The following is a 24,046-nucleotide window of genomic DNA, read 5'->3' as shown; positions in this document are numbered from 1 at the left end:
ACATCTTATGTATAAGGCTGAAACTTCTTGTGAAAAATAGCAGGCAATGATCTTCATGAGTGATGGTTTGGGGATACTTTCATCAACATATATCTCCTAATAAAATCAGTAGTTATGAATTACTTCACTAAAATGTGCAGAAAGATAAAAACAAACAAAAAACAAATGGGCAATCAACATATAAAAAGATGCTCAACATCATCGGCCATCAGAGACATGCAAGTCAAAACCACAACATACCACAAGGAAGACTATAATCAAAAAAACAAACAATAACAAGTGCTGGTAAGGATGTGGAGAAGCGGAAACCCTCCCATACTGCTAATGGGAATGTAAAATAGCATAGCTGCTTTGGCAAAGAGTCCAGAAGTTTTCCTCAAAAGGTTAAGGATAGAGTTACCAGATGAACCAGAAATTCCACTCTTAGGTATACACCCAAGAGAAATGAAAACATATGTCCACACAAAACTGTATACTAATATTCATAGCAGCATTATTCATAACAGTCAAAAAGTGGGAACAACCCAGAGGCATCAACTGATGATAAATGGATAAATAAAACATGGTCTATCCATACAGTGGAATATTATTCATCCATAAAAAGGAATGAAGTACTGACACAGGCTACAACATGGATGAATCCTGAAAACATGATGGTAAGTGAAAAAAAGCCACTCACAAAGGGCCATTTATTGTATGGTTCCATTCATATGAAATGTCCAGAACAGGCAATCCATGGAGACAAAAAGCAGATTAATGGTTGTTTAGGATGGGGGTTGGGGGGAGGAGTGTTTGAAAGCTAATAAGCAGTGACTGCTAAGGGCTTATGTGATGACTGTATAACCCTGTGAATATACTAAAAACTGCTAAATTGTACACTTTAAACGGCTAAATTGTATGATATGCAAATTATACCTCAATAAAACTGTTACGAACAACATACTAATATGCTTCAAAGTAAAAAAATTTCTTTTCTTCATAACATAATAAATTCATGCAAGTGTACTATAAGAAGGGAATGAACGACTGTAAAAAATAATGCTGAGGAAATAAAAGTACGGGCAAGAACATGACACTTATATCAAACTGAAGATTATGCAAAATAATACCATCTGTTGCTTAGGGATCTTTTCATCTGCAGTATAAAGAACTGCAAGGAAAGATACCCTTCGCTCTGGCAGGAGGATGCAGCTGAGGCGGGCAAGTACACAGAGACTTTAACTGTGCTGGAGTGCTTGATGTATTAACCTGGTAGTGGGCATCTGGGCATTCAGTCACTGGGCATTCTTTGTATCGTGTCCATGCACTAACTATAGCTTAAAAAATTAAAAATTAAATTTACAACTGCTAATAGCATTAAAGCTGAATAGATAAATGTGCTAAAGTATGAAATAATATTTAATATTTTAAACGGTGCCAAAAAGTCAGGAATGAAGCTACTGGCAAAAACTTATTAATTTTTAGGAAGCTAGAACAACAGGCTAGGAAAAGGCTGCTTTTTGCTTTTGATCCATTCATCTTTTAAGTCTTCTTTCAAAGGCTGATAATCAGATTTTCCTCCATTAAGAAGCTAAGTTTCAGGATGATTTCTTGATTTGGTCTCAAAATATACCTTGATATGCACAATATGTTAACAGTAAATATTGTGCAAAAGAATGAAACAGTCATCCAGGAGAGATCAGAGTACATCCAGCAAGTCTTAAGGGAGAGAAATGATACTATAGAAGGATGTCTACCACAATACATTTGTGCAAATCTGCAACTCTTTTGTAAAACCAGGGTCCAGTACATCTTCCACATGCCACATCAGATAATCAATGCCTTGGCCTTGCTCCACTGCCACTGAATAAAGTAGTCAAATGAATATCAAATAATTTACGTTATGGTGACTTCCAATGTCAGAATTACATTCTCTTTCATTTAATATCTGTATTGTTCTTACCAAATCTCATGATTTTAGTTACTTCACTTAAAGCATATGTAAAGACAACTTTAAGAATACGCAAAGACAACTTTAAGAATGTTTAGGGACTTCCCTGGTGGCACAGTGGTTGGGAATCTGACTGCCAATGCAGGGGACGTGGGTTCGCGGGAAGATCTCACATGGCGCAGAGCAACTAAGCCCGTGCGCCACGACACTGAGCCTGCGCTCTAGAGCCCGCGAGCCACAACTACTGAGCCGGTGTGCCACAACTATTGAAGACCGCTCACCTAGAGCCTGTGCTCTGCAACAAGAGAAGCCACCGCAATGAGAGAAGCCCGCGCACCTCAACGAAGAGGAGTCCCTGTTCCCAGCAATTAGAGAAAGCCCACGTGCAGCAACGAAGACCCAACGCAGCCAAAAAATAAATAAATTAAAAAGGGAAAAAAAAAAAAAAGATGTTTAGCTTTCTATACACATGGTTTGATTTTTCTGGGTGTATACATAATGCATTTTTGTAAATGGATGATGTAAGAATTTTTAGTAATGCTTAAAAAAAATTTTTTTTAATTTTAATTCATCAGTCAATACGATACTTACCCTAAAGTCATTCTTAAATTTCTTTAAATCATCAATCTGTTTTCTATGTTCAGAAACAATTGGTGATATACCTGTAAAATTAAGAAGTGTTAGATCCAGATTTATTTCTAATCTTTAACTTAAAATTCTTTTAGGATTTTTAGGATTAGGGATGTTAGAAATGAAAATAAACTCTATTATCAAAATAATAAAAATTTCAATATGTTAATTATAGATTTTGACATGTTAAATTATGCATTTAAGTATGCACAATCCTAAGAAAAAGTACTGACCAAAAATACTCTGTATTGGGCATGAGAGTAAGACATATTCCTTCCTATTTCTACAGTTATACCCAAAGACTTTTTAAAGCTCTAACCTTTACTTTCAGCTTTTGAGAAGCTAGGTGATGTCTCATTGGGCTTCATATTTTCTTTATTCCCTGCAGAAGAGGTCTGCCTCTGATCTTGAAGCCTGGAATCTTTAGCTAGAAAATAATATTTTACAAAAACTCAAAGTTAGATAGGAGCTATAGAAGTAAAAGGGGAAAATATTCAACAATTTTGATCCCATGTTTTTGGAAAAGAACATTTAAACAGAGGCTTTCCAACTTTGCAGACATATGAAACACTAATAATTTTATTTATATTGACATTTACTACCCAGGAATGTAAACTATCTTAACAACACACATTCAAGAATAACATATGAAATTAGTAGCATTACTTAAACAACTAACTTTATTTGTATAAAATTTTAAATGTACCCTCAAATATTGATACATACCTATGAATAAAACAACATAGCCATTTTTCATAAACTTTTAAACCTCTAACACTCAACTTCACAAATGACATTGTGGATCTGGAAGCCCTTTCTTACATACCCTCAAGAGACGGGGTTACAGCTCTGTTGGATGCAGGACTGGCAGGTGTAGGAGATGCAGCTGGTACAGGCATAGCAACAGCTTCAGCCGGAATAATACCAGCTTGGGGAGAAGCAAGAACTGGCCCACTAGGAGTATTTCCAATACTATTCTGTCTGGGAGACCTGGGTCTGTGAGTTTTAGGAGATAATCTTGGAACTACAAGAAAGAGAAAAGTTACCCATTATATTCTCAGTTCAATGCCACTTCTTCAAAAAGGCTTTTCTGAAGATCTAGGTAAAATAGTTCTATCTGACCTCCTCCCCAATTACTTTTTATCCCATCACCCTGTTTTCTTTTCCAAAGTCTCAGGAATAGCAGTGATGATGGACAATACAAATATCTGAAGAATGAAAGCAATTACTAATACCTATGCCCCACAGTAGTTTTCCCTCCTAACTAATTGCATTAATTCTAAAACGAAGTATTTTAAATGAATTTAGAAACTGGATTTCTAAGGCAGGAAAAATGCTACTTTTTAGGATAAAGATAACATTCTCTACTAAAAAGTGAGACTGTTTCTTTAAAATAGGTGGTGGCAGTGGTTGAGAGTCCGCCTGCTGATGCAGGGGACATGGGTTCATGCCCCGGTCCGGGAAGATCCTACATGCTGCGGAGCAGCTGGGCCCCTGAGCCATGGCCACTGAGCCACAGGCTCAGAGCCTGTGCTCCGCAACGGGGGAGGCCACAACAGTGAGAGGCCCACCAGGGAAGCCTCAGGGAAGCCCCAAAAGCAGTCTTAATTGTAAGATCCTGTCAAAGTATATTTTTCACACTTTTATAGCTGCCATCAGCATATTCTTCAGACTAATCAGAGATAAAACTCGGGCCCCCGTGTTTGTTATTCCTTAAAAGGGAAATATGGTCAGGAATTAGTGCCATATATTGATGCTAGGAAACACAAGGACCTGCGCCCAGAATACTGCCTGGCATAAAGCAGGATGTCAATAAAAATGTATGGAATGAATGAATGGGGGGGGGGGGGGACACACAGCACTGTAAGTCCAAAATAAATGTTGGTGGAATGAATCAATTAACAAAGTTGCTAAGAAGACACGAAATATGATCCCTCCAAATGTTATGTACTATAATTGCCTTCCATTTGAGTGATACTTTATAAAACTATGAAGTATATTCTTATTTATGAACCCCACATGAATTTCATCACAAGACCATAAAGTAGATTAGCTAAAGATTACTCACTGAGAAAACTGAAATTCAGAATGATCACATGATTTGCCCTAACATATGGTAAGTGGTAGAGCCCAGAAAAAAATAGTTTTCCCAATTCCTGGTTACTCCACTATTTTTCATATATATACTTAAAGAGTTCCTCAAACATAGCTCAAGCTCAGCCCTTTTTACATCTAGTAGAATAACAAAATGAACTTTGTCATTATGCTCCAAGCCAAGTGTTACCTACCCCCGCTGACCACTGATGACCACGTGCCCCCTGCGGGACTGGTCCTTGCTGCTGGAGGAGCAGTCGCTTCACTTGGTGGGGTGTGGGATACAAATTCTAGGCCACTGGAAATGGAACCCCTCCCAGCAGAAACTCTGTGATTTCGAGGGTGTCGCTGGGCCTTTGGGGACATCCTTGGAGGCCCTAAGAAAGAAACAGTGAACATCACATGAATGCCACAATGTCTATCAGTACTACTGTTTTGCTAAATACACAAAGACCATTCTTTCTCTTTCTTTCTCTCTCTCTCTCTCTCACACACACACACACACACACACACACACACACACATTCCCTCTCTCTCATTTCTTCTTGGTTAAGAAAAAGGAAACAAACACCACACATATTTTTGGCCATACTCTTTCAGAATTATTTTGTGGAATGCCATAAAATCTGACAAATAAATTTTATTTTATTTCCCTTTATTTTTTAAAGAAAGGGAGGGATGCAATTGGTGGTAAGAAATCTAACAATAAGATGTCATTCATATCTCTTCAGAGATCTTAGCAGTTTCTTTAATCTATACCCATTATTTGTAGGCATATAAAAATAAATATAATAAAATATTAACAGAGTTATAGCTACATGATGCAATAATTTTTATTTTAACACATACTTTTACCTTTTTCCCTCAAATTTTCTACAATATATTACCTCTAAAATTCGGGGAAAAAAATTTTAAACAACAAACTGTTGACCGCGATATGTCTTTGTACTAGTAAAAAGATGCACATTTTCCTTCTTAAATTTCTCCAAAACCTTAATTTATCTACCTCTTCTGCCATGGTGAACAATTTCACGACCCATGTCTTAAAACAGTCCTCACCTGTAGGAAGTGTCTCATACTTAACAGGCTGTGAACTGAAAATTCTACCGTTAAGGCATGACTTATAGACTAGAATAACTGACATTTGGGGAAGAAATTTGCACTATACAAATTGTCAAAATTCCACATCAATCAATTCTGTCACCCCATTAGCAATTTCTATTTATAAAGAAGTCTACTGTGCATTCAAACAAAACTGTCAGGCGAAAACAGTGGACACAATGACTCTTACCACAGAAACCTGACAGTGATAACACCTGGCAAAACTCATTCTTAATGCCAAAGCCAAGGCCCCTTACCCTTACCTTGCCAAACTCTTTATTTTTTATTTTATTGTTTTGGCTGCGCCATGCTGCATACAGAATCTTAGTTCCCCGACCAGGGATCGAACCCGTGCCCCCTGCAGTGGACATGTGGAGTCTTAACCACTGGACCGCCAGGGAAGTCCCTTGCCAAACTCTTTAGAATGTCACATTAATTTGTGCCCTGAGTAGAAATTCAATCATGGGCACGATCTTACAAAGAATGTTAATGTTATATAATTTTCAACTGGAGATACAATTTATATTGAAGAATGAGTTAAGAACTGGGTATTTGCATATTTATACATAATTTTTACGTCCCTTTACAGAAAAAGACCAAGAAAGACGGCTGGCATAGCTCAATGAAATCAAACTCTAACTTAAAAAAATTCAGTCTTTGGCAATATGTAAAATACTTTCAGAAACAAAATACAGTCTCCATATTAAACACAGAAAACCACTATATTTAATAGTTTTATTTTGAAGTTCACATTTCAAAAATGCTTCAGTGTCACCTAACTACATGACTAGAAAACATTTTAATTCAAATTATTTAAAAAGAAAAACTGAATAACACAGCATCCCTGAATATGCAGAAGGTGTACTTTTGTGTGAGTCCTTACATCTAACTGTCGTAAACACGCTCACACTCACTAATGAGTTGTATTTTATCTAACATATTCTCACGAACATCACTTATGCAAACAATAGACCACAACAAATATGTCAACAGAATGTAACTTTTCATTTAGAGGCCACCATCACAGGCACTTCTGAGTAAGGAAGTCACCTTGAAAATCATGCCGTTCAACGTGCTGTTGACCATGCTGTTCAACAGCTAACAAGGTTAGCTGCTTTAGTCAAGATCACATGACCTCCCTGCCTGGATGACAACAATTTATTAAAAAACAGCCAACTAGTTTTCTCCAGGGAAGCATTTTATGCCAGAAAACTGTGTTAGTCTCAACATAAGCAATATCAACTGCAATTTTAATGAACAAATCAGATTAAAATTTTAACATATCAAATACTCTGAAATAATGTCAAAGGTCATTATCATTCAGAAAAAAGGTTTTTTACTTACGCACGACATTTAGATTAAAATGTGACCTTTCTACAACACATTCATGTATCTGATATGTAGCAATGGTTGATTTAGCATCAATGAATGAGAACTACAGTATTTTATTCTTTTTTATTGACAAGGGAAATAAATAAAACCCTAAAAATTCATACATAGCTTTCTAAGATAAAAATTTTATCTTAGATCAAGAACTTCTTCCAGATTAAAGACTTTTACTATGAAATATTACAAAACTATTTTTTTTAAATTCCCCAAACACAAATTTAAACTCTGTATTGTAATCTAAGAGTAAACACACAAAGGCAGCTACATGTAATGTCCCTCTCAAAAAGGACCCCTAAACCATCACTCCTGCCTATGGCCAACAGGCAAATTCACTAGTACCTTGGCCAAGGAGCTATAAAATGATAGGTTCTACAAAAAGTCCAAGACTGATGAAGAAAGTTCACTGTTTACCATTAACCACTGTACACTGTATGTAAAGTGGAAGGGAGAAGGCCCTGGGCTGTAAAGAGCATCATTACCAGGCAGAGACAAAACCCTCATTCTTACAATTCAGGATAGTTCATAGCTTCACACAGCATTTATCAAATTTCTCTCTAATGAACAAAAGGTTAATAGAAATAGTTTTAATAAACTAAAGTTAAAACACAGAAATTATAGGTTATTAAATAATGAAGAGGAAACTATTTTGTAATTATAAACTCACATAGGAGTTAAACAAAGACAAACAAAAACATGAACAAATTGTGGTATTGTACCTTCTGAAGACATGCGTTTAGGCATAGTAGAGACAGGAGCTGGAGAACCATGAGCAGAGGGGTGAGACGGGGGTCTGGATGGCCGCGAGGGGGGCCTGGAGGGCGGCCGTGTAGGGGTGGCTGCCCGAGGTGGAAGAGAGTTGGGACCTGACTGGTAGCGAGAAGGTGGGCGAGAGGAAGGAGATGGGCAAGGCGATGGCCAGGGAACACCTGACAGAACAAATGATATGAAGGAAAGTATAAAAACTAAAGAAAAAAATGAGGGAAAAAAGTAAACAGAAAAAAAAGTAAAATGACAAAAATGATTTCTTGCACATTTTAACCCTTTGAGGACAGTCATTTGATTTGTGATAAGTTTTAGCATAACTTAACTGACATAAATTCACATTTTACTTTAACCTCCTTAAAATTAAGTCTGTTTAAATGAATACACGTTCCCAAAGGGTTAATTAGGATCTACACGTACTACTGAAGAAGACAGTTAAGACTTTGCCTATTAATTCTGCTTCTATAACTGTTTCTTGGTAATCAATTGTTAAAAGGAGTATAACATACACCAGATAATTTCACACAATAAATCACAAAACTCAGGAATAAGATTATTATTAAAAGTTTTAGCTTGACACATCAGCTATTATATCTCATTAAAAATGCTGGTTTCTTATAACTGTCTGTGGTTTTCATCTAGTTTATACTTTAATGTAAGGTTGCGTCTGAAATCTCATTAAGCAGGTACATTTAAGTAGAAATAGAACATTACTTCTACTATTTTCTAGAGTCACAGGAGTGACAGGTTAATATTCATTGCCTTTTCAAAACACATATTTTAATCTTATCAAATTAGAAAAAGGGGACCTTCTAAATAATTTATGCAGTTAAACATTCATCTAAGAGACTGCTTAATAAACAATGCAACTACAAAGCAGTCATCACCAAATAAACCGACACTGAGGGATATGCACAGGTCAAGATACAGCTAACATGTAACATGACATATCACTTACCTTAATCTTAGGAAACAGTCCAGGTCTCCTCTCCATAGGGTTCCACACACTTGAGTATCATACATTTCCCAGCCCCTTTCAGGTTTTTTATTTTGAAAATTCTGTTCATGAACAACTAAAATTCTTTACTCAGTGAGCAAAGAAATTTCACCCCCAATACAAATGTATAGAAAATACTCAAGAGTGTTCATTGGAGAGGAATTCTGGAGAAAGACTCAATGAAAACAAATGAAATTGGAAACTTAGTGTTCTCTATTTTTCTAACTTTCCAAACTTAAATACCTAAAATTGAATGTCCACTGTTAGCCCTGAGTTAGTAACTAACACACCACCAGTATTATTATATTATTATGGCTGTGCTGCACAGCATGTGGGATCTTAGTTCCCCAACCAGGGATTGAATCCACGTCCTCTGCATTGGAGCACTGAGTCTTTTTTTTTTCCATGAGTAATTACAATTTTAATAGTAATATAAATAGAATCCCATGAGTTGGCCTTATAACTACTTTCAAATAATAAGATAAAATTAATTTTAGGCTAATGAATTTTAAAAAGCTTCCCATTTTATTTTTTTTCAGCTATATGTATACATATATCCCCATATGCCCTTCCTCTTGCGTCTCCCTCCCACCCTCCCTATCCCACCCCCCTAGGTGGTCACAAAGCACCAAGCTGATCTCTCTGTGCGATGCAGCTACTTCCCACTAGCTATCTATTTTACATTTGGTAGTGTATATATGTCCATGACACTCTCACTTCGTCCCAGCTTACCCTTCCCCCTCTCCGTGTCCTCAAGTCCATTCTCTACATATGCGTCTTTATTCCTGTCCTGCCCCTAGGTTCGTTAGAACCTTTTTTTTTTTTTTTGATTCCATATATATGTTAGCATACGGTATTTGTTCTTCTCTTTCTGACTTACTTCACTCTGTATGACAGACTCTAGGTCCATCCACCTAATTACAAATAACTCAATTTTGTTTCTTTTTATGGCTGAGTAATATTCCATTGTATATATGTGCCACATCTTCTTCATCCATTCATCTGTCGATGGACACTTACGTTGCTTCCATGTCCTGGCTATTGTAAATAGTGGAGCACAAGTCTTAACCGCTGGACTGCCAGGGAAGTCCCCCATCAGTATTATTAATTACCATGGTTCCATACAGTCTATGGCACTGCTGTGTCCAATATCCCTGACTTGTATGAGAGATCCATGACCCGTGGGCTATATTTAACCTATATACGGAAGCAGAATAGAAAAAAATATCTTCCTACTAGAGACTCAAGTTTCTGTATTTTACTTAAGCTAAACTACAATATTCACCCTTACACTAAGAGTTGTTTCTATTTTTTTTAAGCACATTTTTTCTTCACCATCTTCACATGACTCTTGATTGTGTCTTGTATTGCAAGTTACCTCAAATCCTTTCTTGAAGTAAGCAGAATATAAATATATAAACAAACAGTTCATAAAAATGAATCTATATTAACCACTGAGTGTCTCACACAGATTGGGATTTTCCATGTAAACTATATCTAAATAATTCTATCACCCAGTATTTTTAAAACTGAGAACCTACCCAAAGTTTCCAATTTCTTCACATATGTGGAGTGTTCTTTTTGCCAAGTGAATGTCTTTGGTTACATTTAGCACTTTATCTTAATACATGAGTATTTCATCATGCTAAATGCTGTATATGCCAATAACATACTAATTTTTACTAGTTTTACTAATTTGATATCCACAAAGGCAAATTTAAATTAAGTGAAAACTACTCCACAGAAATCATTAAAGGTATGCATGTTCTTATCAACGATGTAAAACTGTAAATATTCAGAAAACTATGTATTTGATCAATGACATTGACAAATTTGGTCAAAATACTTGCCTCCATTAACTACTCTTTGGTCTGAACCAGAATTTGGGTTGAAATCTGAAGTGTGAGAGGTGGATCTCGATGGCATGGAGCCCGATCCAGGCTGGCCCATACGCGGTGAATTCTGTCGCCCACTTCCCCAGGATATGACTTCTCTATTTCTTTGTCCAGGAGGAATATATTTATTTTCCCTGAAAATGAGAGATCCTTTAAATCATTTTATCCTAATAGATACCAGGCCAATGAAACATATCTAAAAGTAATTTAGGCAGAAGGGAATGCTTGTTATTAAAAGGTTAAACACTTAAAACCAAACGGCCCCACTTCCAGACACCCCTATTCTTCCATCTTACTCTAAGCTCTAGCCTCTGGCCTTTCCTTTCCCTCAGATATTCCTGCTAAGGACAAAATATAACAGATGTGTATTCATTCTTATCCACTTGGCCTCTTTATGGCTGTTTCTATCAATCAACATCTGTCTTCTCGAAACTGTTCTTCCTTGGTTTTCTCTACTTTGTTTTCTCTGTGATCTCTTCTCTTGGTGGCTGTTCATTAGTTTTTCATGGCTTCAACATCAATCCCCCAAATCCACACTGTCAGTCTCACAGTCTCAACATCTCTCGCTGAACACTTTAATTCAAATCACGACTCCTAAGCTGTGAGTGCCTTGAAGACAGAATGTGTATCTTATTCTACCAGGTATGTAGCAGCTGTTTCTCAACATGTTTATGAATAAATGCATAAAAGACCTGTGAGCCCCTCAAATGCAGTAAATTGCACAAATGGACTCACTCTATCTCCCCTCAAGATTGCTCCATGTTTTCTACCGCCATTACCAGTACAACCACCAATCTGCTTATGAAATAAAACTCAGGGTCATCCCTGGTTTTTCTAACCTTTCTATCACTGGTTCTGGTCTCACTGGTCACCAAGTTCTCACACTTGAACTACTTCAATACAATAACTGATCTCTATGTCTCAGCCAGTTCTCAATGTCCCATAGTTGGTTCATGCCATCCCCTATCTACAGGGTGCTTTTTAACATGACACAGAAAGAGTTTCACTACCTCAGTTCCTATCACCAGCTGTTACCACTGCAACCTCAATATACACTGTGTATTCCAGACATATGAAACAACTAGGTTTTCCCTGAACTGGACAAGTTCTTTCACCATAGAAGGAACTCCTCTGTTTTATGTCTCTTTGAGTGGCAGACAGATCTACTATCCTATCACAAAACATCACCTCCTCTGTTAGACATTCTCTCACCCCACAAAGTTATGCTAGTTCCTCCTCACTTGCATGTTTCTAGTACTCTGATCACCCCTCTAATCTAGGAAATCATAACGAACTGTAATTATATGTACTCCCCCCGCAACCTGTTCATTATTCTTTAACAAGCTCTTCCAGACCTCGACTTGCTCATCACTGTATATCCAACACTTGGCTCCACAGAGGTGATGCTCAAAAAATACTTTCCAAGATGACTGTAATCTTTTCTCTAACAGAACCTGAAACCAACTCCATTTGCATTCTCTACCTAAGCTAGATTAAAGGAAGATGAAATATAATAATAATAATACACCTTCTCACACAGACCTTGAGTTGTGTATCCAAAATACTGCATCATGATTTCCTTTAAATACCTAGTGTTTATGTTGTGGCCCTCACGTTCACTGGAATTTCTCTGAACTGCTGTGTATTTTTCTTCTTCGCTCCTATCATCATTTTCCAGGGCCACCCGGGCTTTATACTGGGCACTTGATTCAATTTCTTCTGCTAACTGGTTTGCCCTTGCTTCTCGTTTTAAAAATTCTTCTGAGTTATCCCTTTCTAAGGGCACCCTGAAACATGAAGAAAAGAAAAAGCAAAGTGAGTATTTTTCAGTCATAGTTTACATATCTATCACAATCAACTATTAAGAGAGTTCAGAGTTTAAAATGCTGGTAAAACTGTAAGAGAGCTACAGTCATCTATTTATAAATCAAAACTTGATTTTTCTTATTACCTTTTCCCTAGAGGAATATAACATTTCCAAAACTGGTTAAATTGACTATTCCCCCATAACCTCTGCACTTACCAACTTAGAATTTTTACAGTGTAAAAATGAAACAAAATTTATTTAGAGCAAAAAATTAGGGTATAAGTAAACTATATTTAATCCCTGTTTTAATGGGAATTTATCAGCGTAGGTAGTAAAAGGATAATTCTTTCACATAATCGTTTAACTTAAAATCCAACAGAAACATTTATTCAACATCGTAATTTAGGTTGATGAAAATCAAAGGCAAATATGTATTAAAACAAAAGCAAACTTTTAAAACTTACGTATATGAAGATAGACTGCTATCATATGTAGACACTACACCATAATTTTCTTCATTATATCGAAACATATCATTGGGATCCCATCCATTAGACTAGAAGAAAATGAAGCTCATTTTTCAAAATGACAAAGTATTTGTCTTCTTTAATTCAGTTACAGTCGATATCTACATTAACAATATCTATTGTACTATTCAAGCAAAATCTAGCAAAATTAAAAAACAGGCAAAAATTTGCTTTAAAAATGTCTTAAGGAAAAACTTTCTTCTACACATCAGCCCCTACAAGTTGGTAAATAACTACAGTCGAACCTTCAACAATTCGGGGGGTGGGGTGTTAGGGTCACTGACTCCAGGCATAGTCGAAAATCTGTAGATTCAACCAATCTTGGATAGTGCATTACTATAGTATTTACTATTGCAAAAAAATGCGTATAAGTGGACCAGTGTGGTTCAAACCTGTGCTGTTCAAAGGTCAACTGTATACGAAACAATTATTTGAGATGTTATTAGTAAAAGTTCAGAACATTTTAGTTACTTCATAAAATATCCTCAGGTCAGGGTTCTCTCCTTTCCCTACTCCCTAACGGTGACCTTTCTACAAGGTATTTACCTGAAACCTTTTTGAGTTGACTGATCATCAGGTCTGACTGATAGAAAGAGGTTATCATTATCCATGTCAGAAGAGGGCACAGTGTCATCTGAGCAATGTTGATGGCAATTTCAAGACTAAAACTTGCCCCTAAGGTCACCCATTAACCTTGGCTCCCTCTGTGCTACTCCAGATAAAACTATAATGTAATTCCACCACTAAATCAACTACTTCGGCCTAACACATGCGGGTAGGAAATCAGTTACCTATGGAAGCTTTAAAATATGCTCTTTTAGTATATGCTCCATGTAAAAAATTTAAACAGTGCAGGAAGACATCCAGTGAAAAGTAAAATCTGCCAATCCCAGTGCGCACAGATAACCACCATTAACAACTTCTTGGGCATAATTCCAGACATTCTCTGTGCATATGTAAGAATATGATTATTATCATCAGCTCTCTTTTTTGAAAATTCTCTGCAACTTGCTTTTTTTTTTTTTTTTGCAGTACGCAGGCCTCTCACTGTTGCGGCCTCTCCCGTTGCGGAGCACAGGCTCAGCGGCCATGGCTCGTGGGCCCAGCCGCTCCGTGGCACGCGGGATCCTCCCAGACCAGGGCACGAACCCGTGTCCCCTGCATCGGCAGGCGGACTCTCAACCACCGTGCCACCAGGGAAGCCCTGCTTTTTCTTTTAGTAAGTTTTAGATATCTTCCCAGAATATCTTTCTTTCCAGTGGACATACAGTACTTCAACTGAACGGAGGTACAATAAATCTATTTAACCCATGCCCTATTGATGGACAGTTAGGATGTTTCCTATTTTTCACTATTAGAATAAAATGCTGTGAAAAACATCCTCATACATAATTATTTTAAAGTCTTATGGATAAATTCTCAGAGGTAGAATTGCTGGACCAAAGTGTATGTGTGGGGACTTCCTTGGTGGTCCAGTGGGTAAGACTCCATGCTCCCAATGCAGAGGGCCCGGCTTTGTTCCCTGGTTGGGGAACTAGATCCCACATGCATGCCGCAACTAAGAGTCCGCATGCCACAACTAAGAAGCCCGCGTGCCACAACTAAGACCCAGCATAGATTAAATAAAGTGTATGTGTGTTTTAAATTTTGATAAAACATTGCCAGAATACTCTCTAGAAAGCGTCTATCAATTTAACTGCTTTGCTATCAATTAGAAAAAAAAACAAAAAGAGTGCCTGCTTTTCCATATCCTCCACAGAGGTGATGTGCTGCACAAACCTGAGAACCTTCACATTCAGTTATATGTGCTTCTTTAAAAAGTTTGAAAATTAATAATGATGCATTGTCTATGTATTTCCAGTTTTGCAACTAGACAATGACTTAAACATCAAACGCAGATTTGTTAAATAAGACTTTTCTGTAATATTCAATGAAAGATTCTTCATCCCTTTGAAAAATTTTTTTAAAGATTTTTTTGATGTGGACCACTTTTTTACAAGTTTTTATTGAATCTGTTACAATATTGCTTCTGTTTTATGTTTCAGTTTTTTGGCCACGAGGCACATGGGATCCTAGCTCCCCGACCAGGGATCAAACATGCCACCCCCTACATTGGAAGGTGAAGTTCTAATCACTGGACCGCCAGGGAAGTCCCCCATCCCATTCAAATTTTACTATCTAAACACTCATTTTTGGCAAGAAACTTTGCTTCTATCTCCACAGTTTAGAAACAGAATTTACAGAATCCTAATGACAGTCATTATTAAGTATTTGATTTATAGATGATGTGTTATGGGAAAAGTAAAAATAATATATGCCAAGAGCCTTCTGGAAATAGATTTTTGTTGAGAATGTTCCTAATTTTAAGACAAAGAAATTTACTTATTGCTTTAATTCTAATGTAATCTAACAATATATCTTAATAATGAGTGCCTCTCTGACAGACAAGAAGCCTAAAAGTCACACTTTGACCTCACCGCTAGGTAAAGTCAACAGACAAGACACCATTTTCCTTAGGCTGCCTATTCTGCAGAGTACTCAAAGCAAAACATGCCAGCATTTCTAGTTTCCCATGGTTTCCAATTTAAATTTTTATGTTGCTTATTAGGACTTACTTTAAAAACATACAAATAATTCATAAGCATCCCAAAGAAACATTTTTCTGTATATACTGCATAGGGCAAAGTCTATTTACACAATAAAACTGCTACTTTAAATATATTCACAACAACATACTTAAATTAAAACCAAGTGATAGGATGTCATTCCATATCACATGATCATAGCGTTACTAATCGAAAAGATTTTGCTTACAACATCATTTTCCAAAGCCTCCAGTTCCTCACTGGTAGTGAGTTCACCTGCATCCCAGGGCTCCAGGTCCTTCTCTTTGTGTTCACCATTCACTTTAGCACTGATAGCAGAGTCAGTAAAAGCATCTGCAAAGGATGGTTTTGGTTGAAAGATCATACAACCAGACAATGGGCTACGTGAATACATACATGGATTTATCAACAGAGATGTATGCTAAAAAATAATTATGAAAAGTGAATTTCTGATACAGAAAGAATAGCATTCATTAACAGTATGCTTTCAGATGTGTAATGCTTCTAATACTATAACCTTCAAAAAACTTAATTCAGTAAGTGGCATCATAGATGATTACTGGTGAAAGTATGTTTTACCCATATAATTTTAAGCCACATGAAATGTTATAATGTAGTCACACAAGTCATAAGTTGTATTAAAAATAATTGCTTTGTGTTTCAGAATTGATCCAGAAATTTTCTATCAATCCATCTAAAACAAGATCTCTTTTGTTTAACAGACCCAGTAATTAGATATGCCCTCAGAGCTCCTTCAGCCAAACGTATGCTGATCTTTTAACTTTCCAAATCCACGTCTACATGCAGAGGTCAGTATCCTAACATACCGTTGCCATTAGTAACTAAAGCCATTCGAAGTGACCCACCCCCACACAGAACCCGTATTTCCCTAGAGCCACTCCAATACAAAGCTCAGGCCCCACAGTGTTACCTGTCCCCAGAAGGTTCAGGTGGCAGGCCTACCTGGACTTCCTGTCAATACTTTCTCACCTAATGTATCCTCTCCTCCTCTGCTAACGTTACTGAAAAGCACTAGCTTGTGAGAGCAGAATGGCATTAGTATGCTCACATGACAGGAACTATATATATCATAGCCGCTGTCTAGAAAAGAAAATCTCTAGTTGGAAGTTAGGACCCAGCTAAATAAAGGTCTACTTGGGCAATGACAGTGTTCGGAAATGCTTTGGAGATACCGGTTTACATTTAGATGTCCGGACCTATAGGGTATCACCTAGCACAGGGCTGCGGAGTAATACTTCTGCTGATCTGGCTCTCCTAGAGAGTACTGGCTCCCAGTCACCACACCCTCACCCTTACTTCAAGCTGCCATCAAGGAGGAGGAGGAAGGGAAAAAATCAACACCTGCGTCTCCTTCAAAAGAGATAATTCCAGAGGGATTTCTGATTTGGTACTGTTTCTAAAACTGTCATTGGCTCCCCAGTGGGCAAGGTGATGGTGAAATAAGAAACTTGAGCCAGCAAATTTAGGCATGGCACTATAAGCCTAGCTAGCTCTTACCTCCTCTCATCTCAAACTACAGGTGGATAAGTGGATGTGGGTGTGTATTCATGCATGCTAGGGAATGAAAGCATAACTGCACCTATGGGCTTAGCTGCCAGCTCTATCAGGCAGCATGGCTCCTGTTGCTAGCAATTATAAGAGCCAAGAGCGTACCAAGGGGGATCCCCAAAGCAGCAGGCCTCAGCTGCGAGTGGGATTAGCATTCACTGGAAGATGACTGCATTTTGGAAAAGCTAAGAGGTTCTAACCACTGATGTTATCTTCATAATGCCATCTTCAGCTGTAAGCCACTGATGGCCCTAAAAACTTGGCTTTATATGATACTTGCCTGAGTCAAGTTCTACTCTACATCATCTTAAAGTCACAGAAATTCTTGGTAAAACTGATTTTGCCATGTGTATTTTCAAGAATGTGAGATGCTCCAAGAAAAACATCAAATAATGACTTACATTAGGTGGCTGAAATTCCCTACTTTAATTCTCACAAAATTAGAACAAAAAACTAGACCACAGAAAAATTACAAACCAGTCATGTTATCTTCTACAACAGGGGTCCTCAACCCCCGGGCCACGGACTGGTACTGGAACCAGGCTGCACAGCAGGAGGTGAGAGCAAGGCGAGCAACAGAAGCTTCATCTGCATTTACAGCCACTCCGCATCACTCCCATTACCGCCTGAGCTCCGCCTCCTGTCAGATCAGCGGCAGCATTAGGTTCTCACAGGAGCACAAACCTGTGAACTGCGCATGCGAGGGATCTAGGTTGTGTGCTCCTTATGAGAATCTAATGCCTGATGATCTGAGGTGGAGCTGAGGCAGTGATGCCAGCGCTGGGGAGCAGCTGCAAATACAGATTATCATTAGCGGAAAGGTTTGACTGCACAGAGACCTTAAGTGCTTGCAGACTCGTATCAATACCCTGCCAGTGAGTGGCAAGTGACAATTAAGCTGCAACAGGTGACAGGCTTTATAGAGGCAAGTGAGTTGTTGTACTTCAATTTACAGCTGTATCTGGTGGCAGGCTTTAAGTCAGAATCCGACACTTATTTTAGTCCGTGCGTGGCCCGCCCATTGTTTTAATTACCACTTCTGTCTGCGCCTCTTTCCCGCACTGTGCACTTGTCTCAGTCACAGTTTTGGTAAGCCCATAAGCTAACCCTAGCCAAAATGAGTAGAAAACAAACATCACTGGAGAACTTCTTTGAAAAGGGGGAAAGACCCAATGATGAGACAGCAGAAGACTCTGAGACTGCCAACAAAAAGAAAGCTGCACTGAAAAGAAAATACCAAGAGTCCTACTTAAATTATGGGTTCATTGCAACAGGTGATTCACATTCTCCAAGCCCACTTGTATAATATGTGGTGACCAGCTAACCAACAAAGCCATGAAACCTTCAAAACTGCTTTGCCACATGGAGACCAAGCACCCTGAATTAAAAGACAAGCCTCTGGAGTTTTTCAAAAGAAAAAAACGTGAACACAAAGAACAGAAGCAATTACTGAAGGCCACCACTTCATCAAATGTGTCTGCACTGAGAGCATCATTCTCTTAGCGGCTAACCGCATTGCTAAAGCTAAGAAACCCTTTACTATTGGTGAAGAGTTGATCCTGCCTGCTGCTAAGGACATTTGTCGTGAACTTTTAGGAGAGGCTGCAGTTCAAAAGGTGGCACGTGTTCCTCTTTCGGCTAGCACTATAACTAGACGAATTGATGAAATAGCAGAGGATACTGAGGCACAATTGTTAGAGAGGATTAATGAGTCGCCGTGGTACACAATCCAAGTTGACGAGTCTACCGATGTTGACAAGGCAACAACGCTTGTTTTTGTGCAATGTAATTTTCAGGAGGATTGATGTGCGTGATGATATGTTATGTGCACTTTTGTTGCCAACCACCACCACAGCTGCAGAACTATTCAAGTCTTTGAATGATTACACATCAGGAAAATTCAACTGGTCATTTTGTGTCGGTATATGCACGGATGGAGCGGCTGCCATGACTGGACGTTTTTCTGGTTTCACTAGTCGGGTCAAAGAGGTTTCTTCTGAATGTCAGTCTATACACCGTGTGTCATCCATAAAGAAATGCTGGCTAGCCAAAAAATGTCACCTGAACTTAACAACGTCTTGCAGCATGTGATTAAAATTATCAACCACATTAAAGTACATGCCCTTAACTCACGTCTGCTCAGGCAGCTCTGTGAGGAGATGGACGCAGAGCACACATGTCTTCTCTTACACACAGAAGTGAGATGGCTTTCCAAAGGTAGATCACTGGCCAGAGTTTCTGAGTTACGAGAGCCGCTCCAGAGATTTCTTTTAGAAAAACAGTCACCACTGGCAGCACATTTCAGTGATACAGAATGGGTCGCAAAACTTGCTTACTTGTGTGGCATATTCAACCTGCTCAACAAACTCAATCTGTCACTTGAAGGGAGAATGATAACTGTGTTCAAGTGGGCAGATAAGGTGGCTGCATTCAAAGCTGAATTGGAATTATGGGGGCAACAAGTGAACACCGGGATTTTTGACATGTTTCAAACATTAGCAAAGATTTTGAAAGAAACTGAGCCAGGGCCTTCTTTCTCCTAGCTGATGCATGATCACCTATCTCAGCTTTCAAAAGAGTTTGAGCATTACTTCCCAAACACAAAAGACCCCCGAACTGGGAAGGAATGGATCCGCAACCCATTTGTGAATAAACCAGATGAATCAACTTTGTTCGTGCTAGAAGACGATCAACTGCTTGAGACTGCAAATGACAGTGGCCTTAAAAGTATGTTTGAGACAACTTCAAATCTCCATACATTCTGGATTATTAAAGTCAAGGTGGAATATCCTGAGATTGCCACAAAAGCACTGAGAAGCCTGCTTCCATTTCCAACATCCTATCTTTGTGAAGCAGGGTTTTCTGCAGTGACAGCGACCAAAACGAGATCACAGAGTAGACTGGACATAAGCAACACACTTCAGGTGTCACTGTCTCCCATCACCCCCAGATGGGACCATCTAGTTGCAGGAAAACAAGCTCAGGGCTCCCACTGATTCTGCATTATAGTGAGTTGTATAATTATTTCATAATATATTACAATGTAATAATAATAGAAATAACGTGCACAATAAATGTAATGCGTTTGAATCATCCTAAAACCATCCCCTACCCATCTCCGGAAAAATCGTCTTCCACGAAACTGGCCCCTGGTGCCAAAAAGGTTGGGGACCGCTGTTCTACAAGAAGTAGTGGGATTATTAATTCATATTTAAGATCCTGTTAATGTTTTAATCACACTAGTTTTTGAAAAGCATATATTTAAATGAGTAAAGCATTTACTTAGATGGAAACCCAGCATTAAATATGTTTTTATTCAAGAAATTAAAACCCAGAATAGAAGATTTTTTTTAACAGATCCACATAAGTGGACTTTTATCATTGTAGGGTACGTGTGCTATGTCAAAGTATTTAGGAAAGACTAGGGACTGAGCCAAGCTGCCCTCAAATTGAAAGACTGAAATATACAATAAAAATAGCTTAAATATATTTCTATCAGTATGATTTTAAACAAAATCAAAAAGAATCCCGAACAGGGAGCCAATGTGAAAAAGCAAGCATTTAAAACTTCACTGAACCAAGTTATACTCTGCTAATTACAATTTAGGTGGTATTAAGAGGCCATTATTAAACAACCTAATTTTTTTAATGCTACATTTTCATGTTAAATCTTCTGTTTACAATACCAACCTTATAAAGGAATTAACTGTTCACAGGTTGTTACTTAGCATCACATTTTCCTTTGAGGGCAGAAAAGCAGAGGAGGGAAAACACAAAAGTATGTATCTATTAGTAAGGAATGATATTCCTTAATTTTAAAATTTCCCCCAAAGAAAGTCCCTTTTTAAAGATGAGCAAATGACTGCTGGTGGGAATGTAAACTGATATAGCCACTATGGAGAACAGTATGGAGGTTCCTTAAAAAACTAAAAATAGAACTACCATGTGACCCAGCAATCCCACTACTGGGCATATACCCTGAGAAAACCATAATTCAAAAAGAGTCATGTACCACAATGTTCACTGCAGCTCTATTTACCACAGCCAGGACATGGAAGCAACCTAAGTGTCCATCGACAGATGAATGGATAAAGAAGATGTGGCACATATACGATGGAATATTACTCAGCCATAAAAAGAAACGAAATTGAGTTATTTGTAGTGAGGTGGATGGACCTAGAGACTGTCATACAGAGTGAAGTAAGTCAGAAAGAGAAAAACAAATACCATATGGTAATACATATATATGGAATCTAAAAAAGGAAAAAAAAAGGTTCTGAAGAACCTAGGGGCAGGACAGGAATAAAGACGCAGACATAGAGAATGGACCTGAGGACACAGGGAGGGGGAAGGGTAAGCTGGGACAAAGTGAGAGAGTGGCATGGACATATATACACTACCAAATGTAAAACAGATAGTGGGAAGCAGCCACATAGCACAGGGAGATCAGCTTGGTGCTTTGTGTCCACCTAGAGGGGTGGGATAGGGAGGGTGGGAGGGAGACGCAAGAGGGAGGAGATATGGGGATATATGTATATGTATGGCTGATGTACTTTGTTATACAGCAGAAACTAACACACCATTGTAAAGCAATTATACTCCAATAAAGATGTTTAAGAAAAGAGCTTCAGAAGAATCTACCATCATTAGTAAATGTAGTGCTTTGATTCAAGTCTGCTCACAAGAATAAATCAAAGTTAACTGTGAAAAACATGAGGCAGGTTTGAAAGCGATGAAACAATAATGCACATGTCATAAAAAATACGCAAAGTTGAAATAAAGTTGATATAAATCCCCCCAAAAAATAAAGATGAGCAAATGGTTTAGGGAAAGACGTGCATAAGATGTGCAGAAGTAGAGAATCAGCAAAATGAGGCTGAAGTGTCAAGATGGCGGGGAAAAGCCTGATCCTAAATACTGTATTTCAGGTCAACATAGTATCATTAGTTAGAAGGAAGCAAGACCAGGATATTCCATTCTACACTATTACCATTATCTACTACTGTAAATCCTGAATATGTTATTTTATTAACAGCCATGTTTGGATTTTTGAAAAATCATTGTTGGTATTAAATAGTAAAATGTTATTGCCAGGATTTCTGCAAAATTCAGAAAATCAACTGGCTATAATCTAATTGCAACTGTGCGAATTTGTGTGCAGATTTTCCAATGCCATAAAGTCAGAATATATTAATTTTCCATTATCCTCTGCGATAAGAAGCAAAAGCATTATAAAAGCAAGAAGCAAGAATACAATGTGACTGGCAGAAAAATGTTACCTGTTTCTGAAGGAACTACAAGCACAGAAAGAAAAAAAGAAAACAATAAAATGATCAGATAATAAAATATAACGAAGATGTGCTTCATTCCCGGCCTTATGACATCCAATTTAGGGAAAGGGGGAGACAGAGGGAAAGGGCATAATGTTGTCCCCTGCCTCTAAACCTTCCCTTCCTTCTGATTCAGGGCAGAAACCCAGTCGTTCTGAGCCAGTGCTGCCACCTGGTGGTAATCAGAAAGAAACGTCTCAACCAATGCGCAGCCTCTCTCTTAGGCATTCTTCAGCCCCACACCCAGGAAATAAATGTTCTCTGCTCAACTTTTCCTCTTCTATCAATATATCCTCAGTCAATTAGGACTATGAAAAATCAAAGTTGTCTGAGATTTTTTTAAATGGCCAGAATAGTGATGAAACAACTAATGTGCTAGTATCAGGCTTTAAGTTAATAAAAATAAATTTAAAATTATAACTACAAAATGACATAAAAGTGAATGAAATTAAAAAATCATTATCAGACTTGACATCAGAAGCCCTCAAATGTACTTTCAGAAAAGTCTTCACCAAAATCCTCAGCTACCCGTTTCATCTCTCAATTAAATCTACTTTTTCTCAAACACTGACATCCCAGATAATTAAAAAAACTTATTTCAATGATATTGTTCTGTTTTGATCAATTATTAATACTGTGACTTTTTCAACAGTTAAAAAAAATATTTTCTCGGGCTTCCCTGGTGGTGCAGTGGTTGGGAATCTGCTTGCCAGTGCAGGGGACACGGGTTCGAGCCCTGGTCTGGGAAGATCCCACATGCCACGGAGCAACTAGGCCCGTGAGCCACAACTACTGAGCCTGCGCGTCTGGAGCCCGTGCTCTGCAACAAGAGAGGCAGCGATAGTGAGAGGACCGTGCACCGCAATGAAGAGTGGCCCCCGCTTGCCACAACTAGAGAAAGCCCTTGCACAGAAACGAAGACCCAACACAGCCAAAATTAAATAAATAAATAATTTTTAAAAAAATATTTTCTCGTCATGTACCATGAGTTTTATATGGACCAATCTATACACAACAGAGCATCAGTTACAGGGGGTGCCAACATAGCAACTAAGAGGCCATTTTTAATTCAATTTTAGCATTGCTGAGTACCGATAATGTATGTGCTGGTCATTCAGTTTGGATGAGCTGGGGATTCATTTTTGACTAAGACACAATCCCTGTCTTTTCCTGAAGAAGCCCCTAGCTAAGGGAGAGTAATTACAGAGGTGGAGTAAATCTTTTAGAATCTAATGTGTAAAGCACTAAAATATAATTTAGGGGGAAGTAAAAGGTGTTCTAATACAGACTAGAGTAGGGTTAAAAATAATATTTTTCTGAATTGCACACAAGTCCATAGGATTCCCCCAGGGAAATGGAATTTGAGGCCAGAGGAGCGATTACCTTTTTATATTCTTCAGTTCTACGTA

At 38.1% G+C, this 24,046-nt stretch overlaps 1 protein-coding gene across 8 annotated transcripts in view; it reads right to left on the bottom strand.

Annotated features, from left to right (window-relative positions):
• ATXN2 (ataxin 2) overlaps window positions 1-24,046 on the bottom strand; it is a 126,931-nt gene that overhangs the window by 43,949 nt on the left and 58,936 nt on the right. For all 8 annotated transcript variants that reach the window (XR_014326674.1, XR_014326675.1, XR_014326676.1 and 5 more), the window contains exons 6-14: window positions 15,947-16,071; window positions 13,070-13,161; window positions 12,388-12,585; window positions 10,754-10,932; window positions 7,861-8,070; window positions 4,849-5,031; window positions 3,387-3,584; window positions 2,880-2,987; window positions 2,522-2,592 (exon numbers count right to left, since the gene is read on the bottom strand). Coding sequence is in view for 3 of the 8 variants with exons in the window: in XM_082852599.1 (XP_082708725.1) it covers window positions 2,522-2,592; window positions 2,880-2,987; window positions 3,387-3,584; window positions 4,849-5,031; window positions 7,861-8,070; window positions 10,754-10,932; window positions 12,388-12,585; window positions 13,070-13,161; window positions 15,947-16,071 (1,364 nt within the window). In the remaining 5 variants the exon portion in view is untranslated. The remainder of the gene's footprint in view (window positions 1-2,521; window positions 2,593-2,879; window positions 2,988-3,386; window positions 3,585-4,848; window positions 5,032-7,860; window positions 8,071-10,753; window positions 10,933-12,387; window positions 12,586-13,069; window positions 13,162-15,946; window positions 16,072-24,046) is intronic.

Source organism: Leucopleurus acutus (genome assembly GCF_964270905.1).
Source record: "Leucopleurus acutus genome assembly, chromosome: 13".
Classification (NCBI taxonomy): Eukaryota; Metazoa; Chordata; class Mammalia; order Artiodactyla; family Delphinidae; genus Leucopleurus; species Leucopleurus acutus.
The sequence above is the reverse complement of the archived record's forward strand: the minus strand, read 5'-3'. Positions and strand labels throughout refer to the sequence as shown.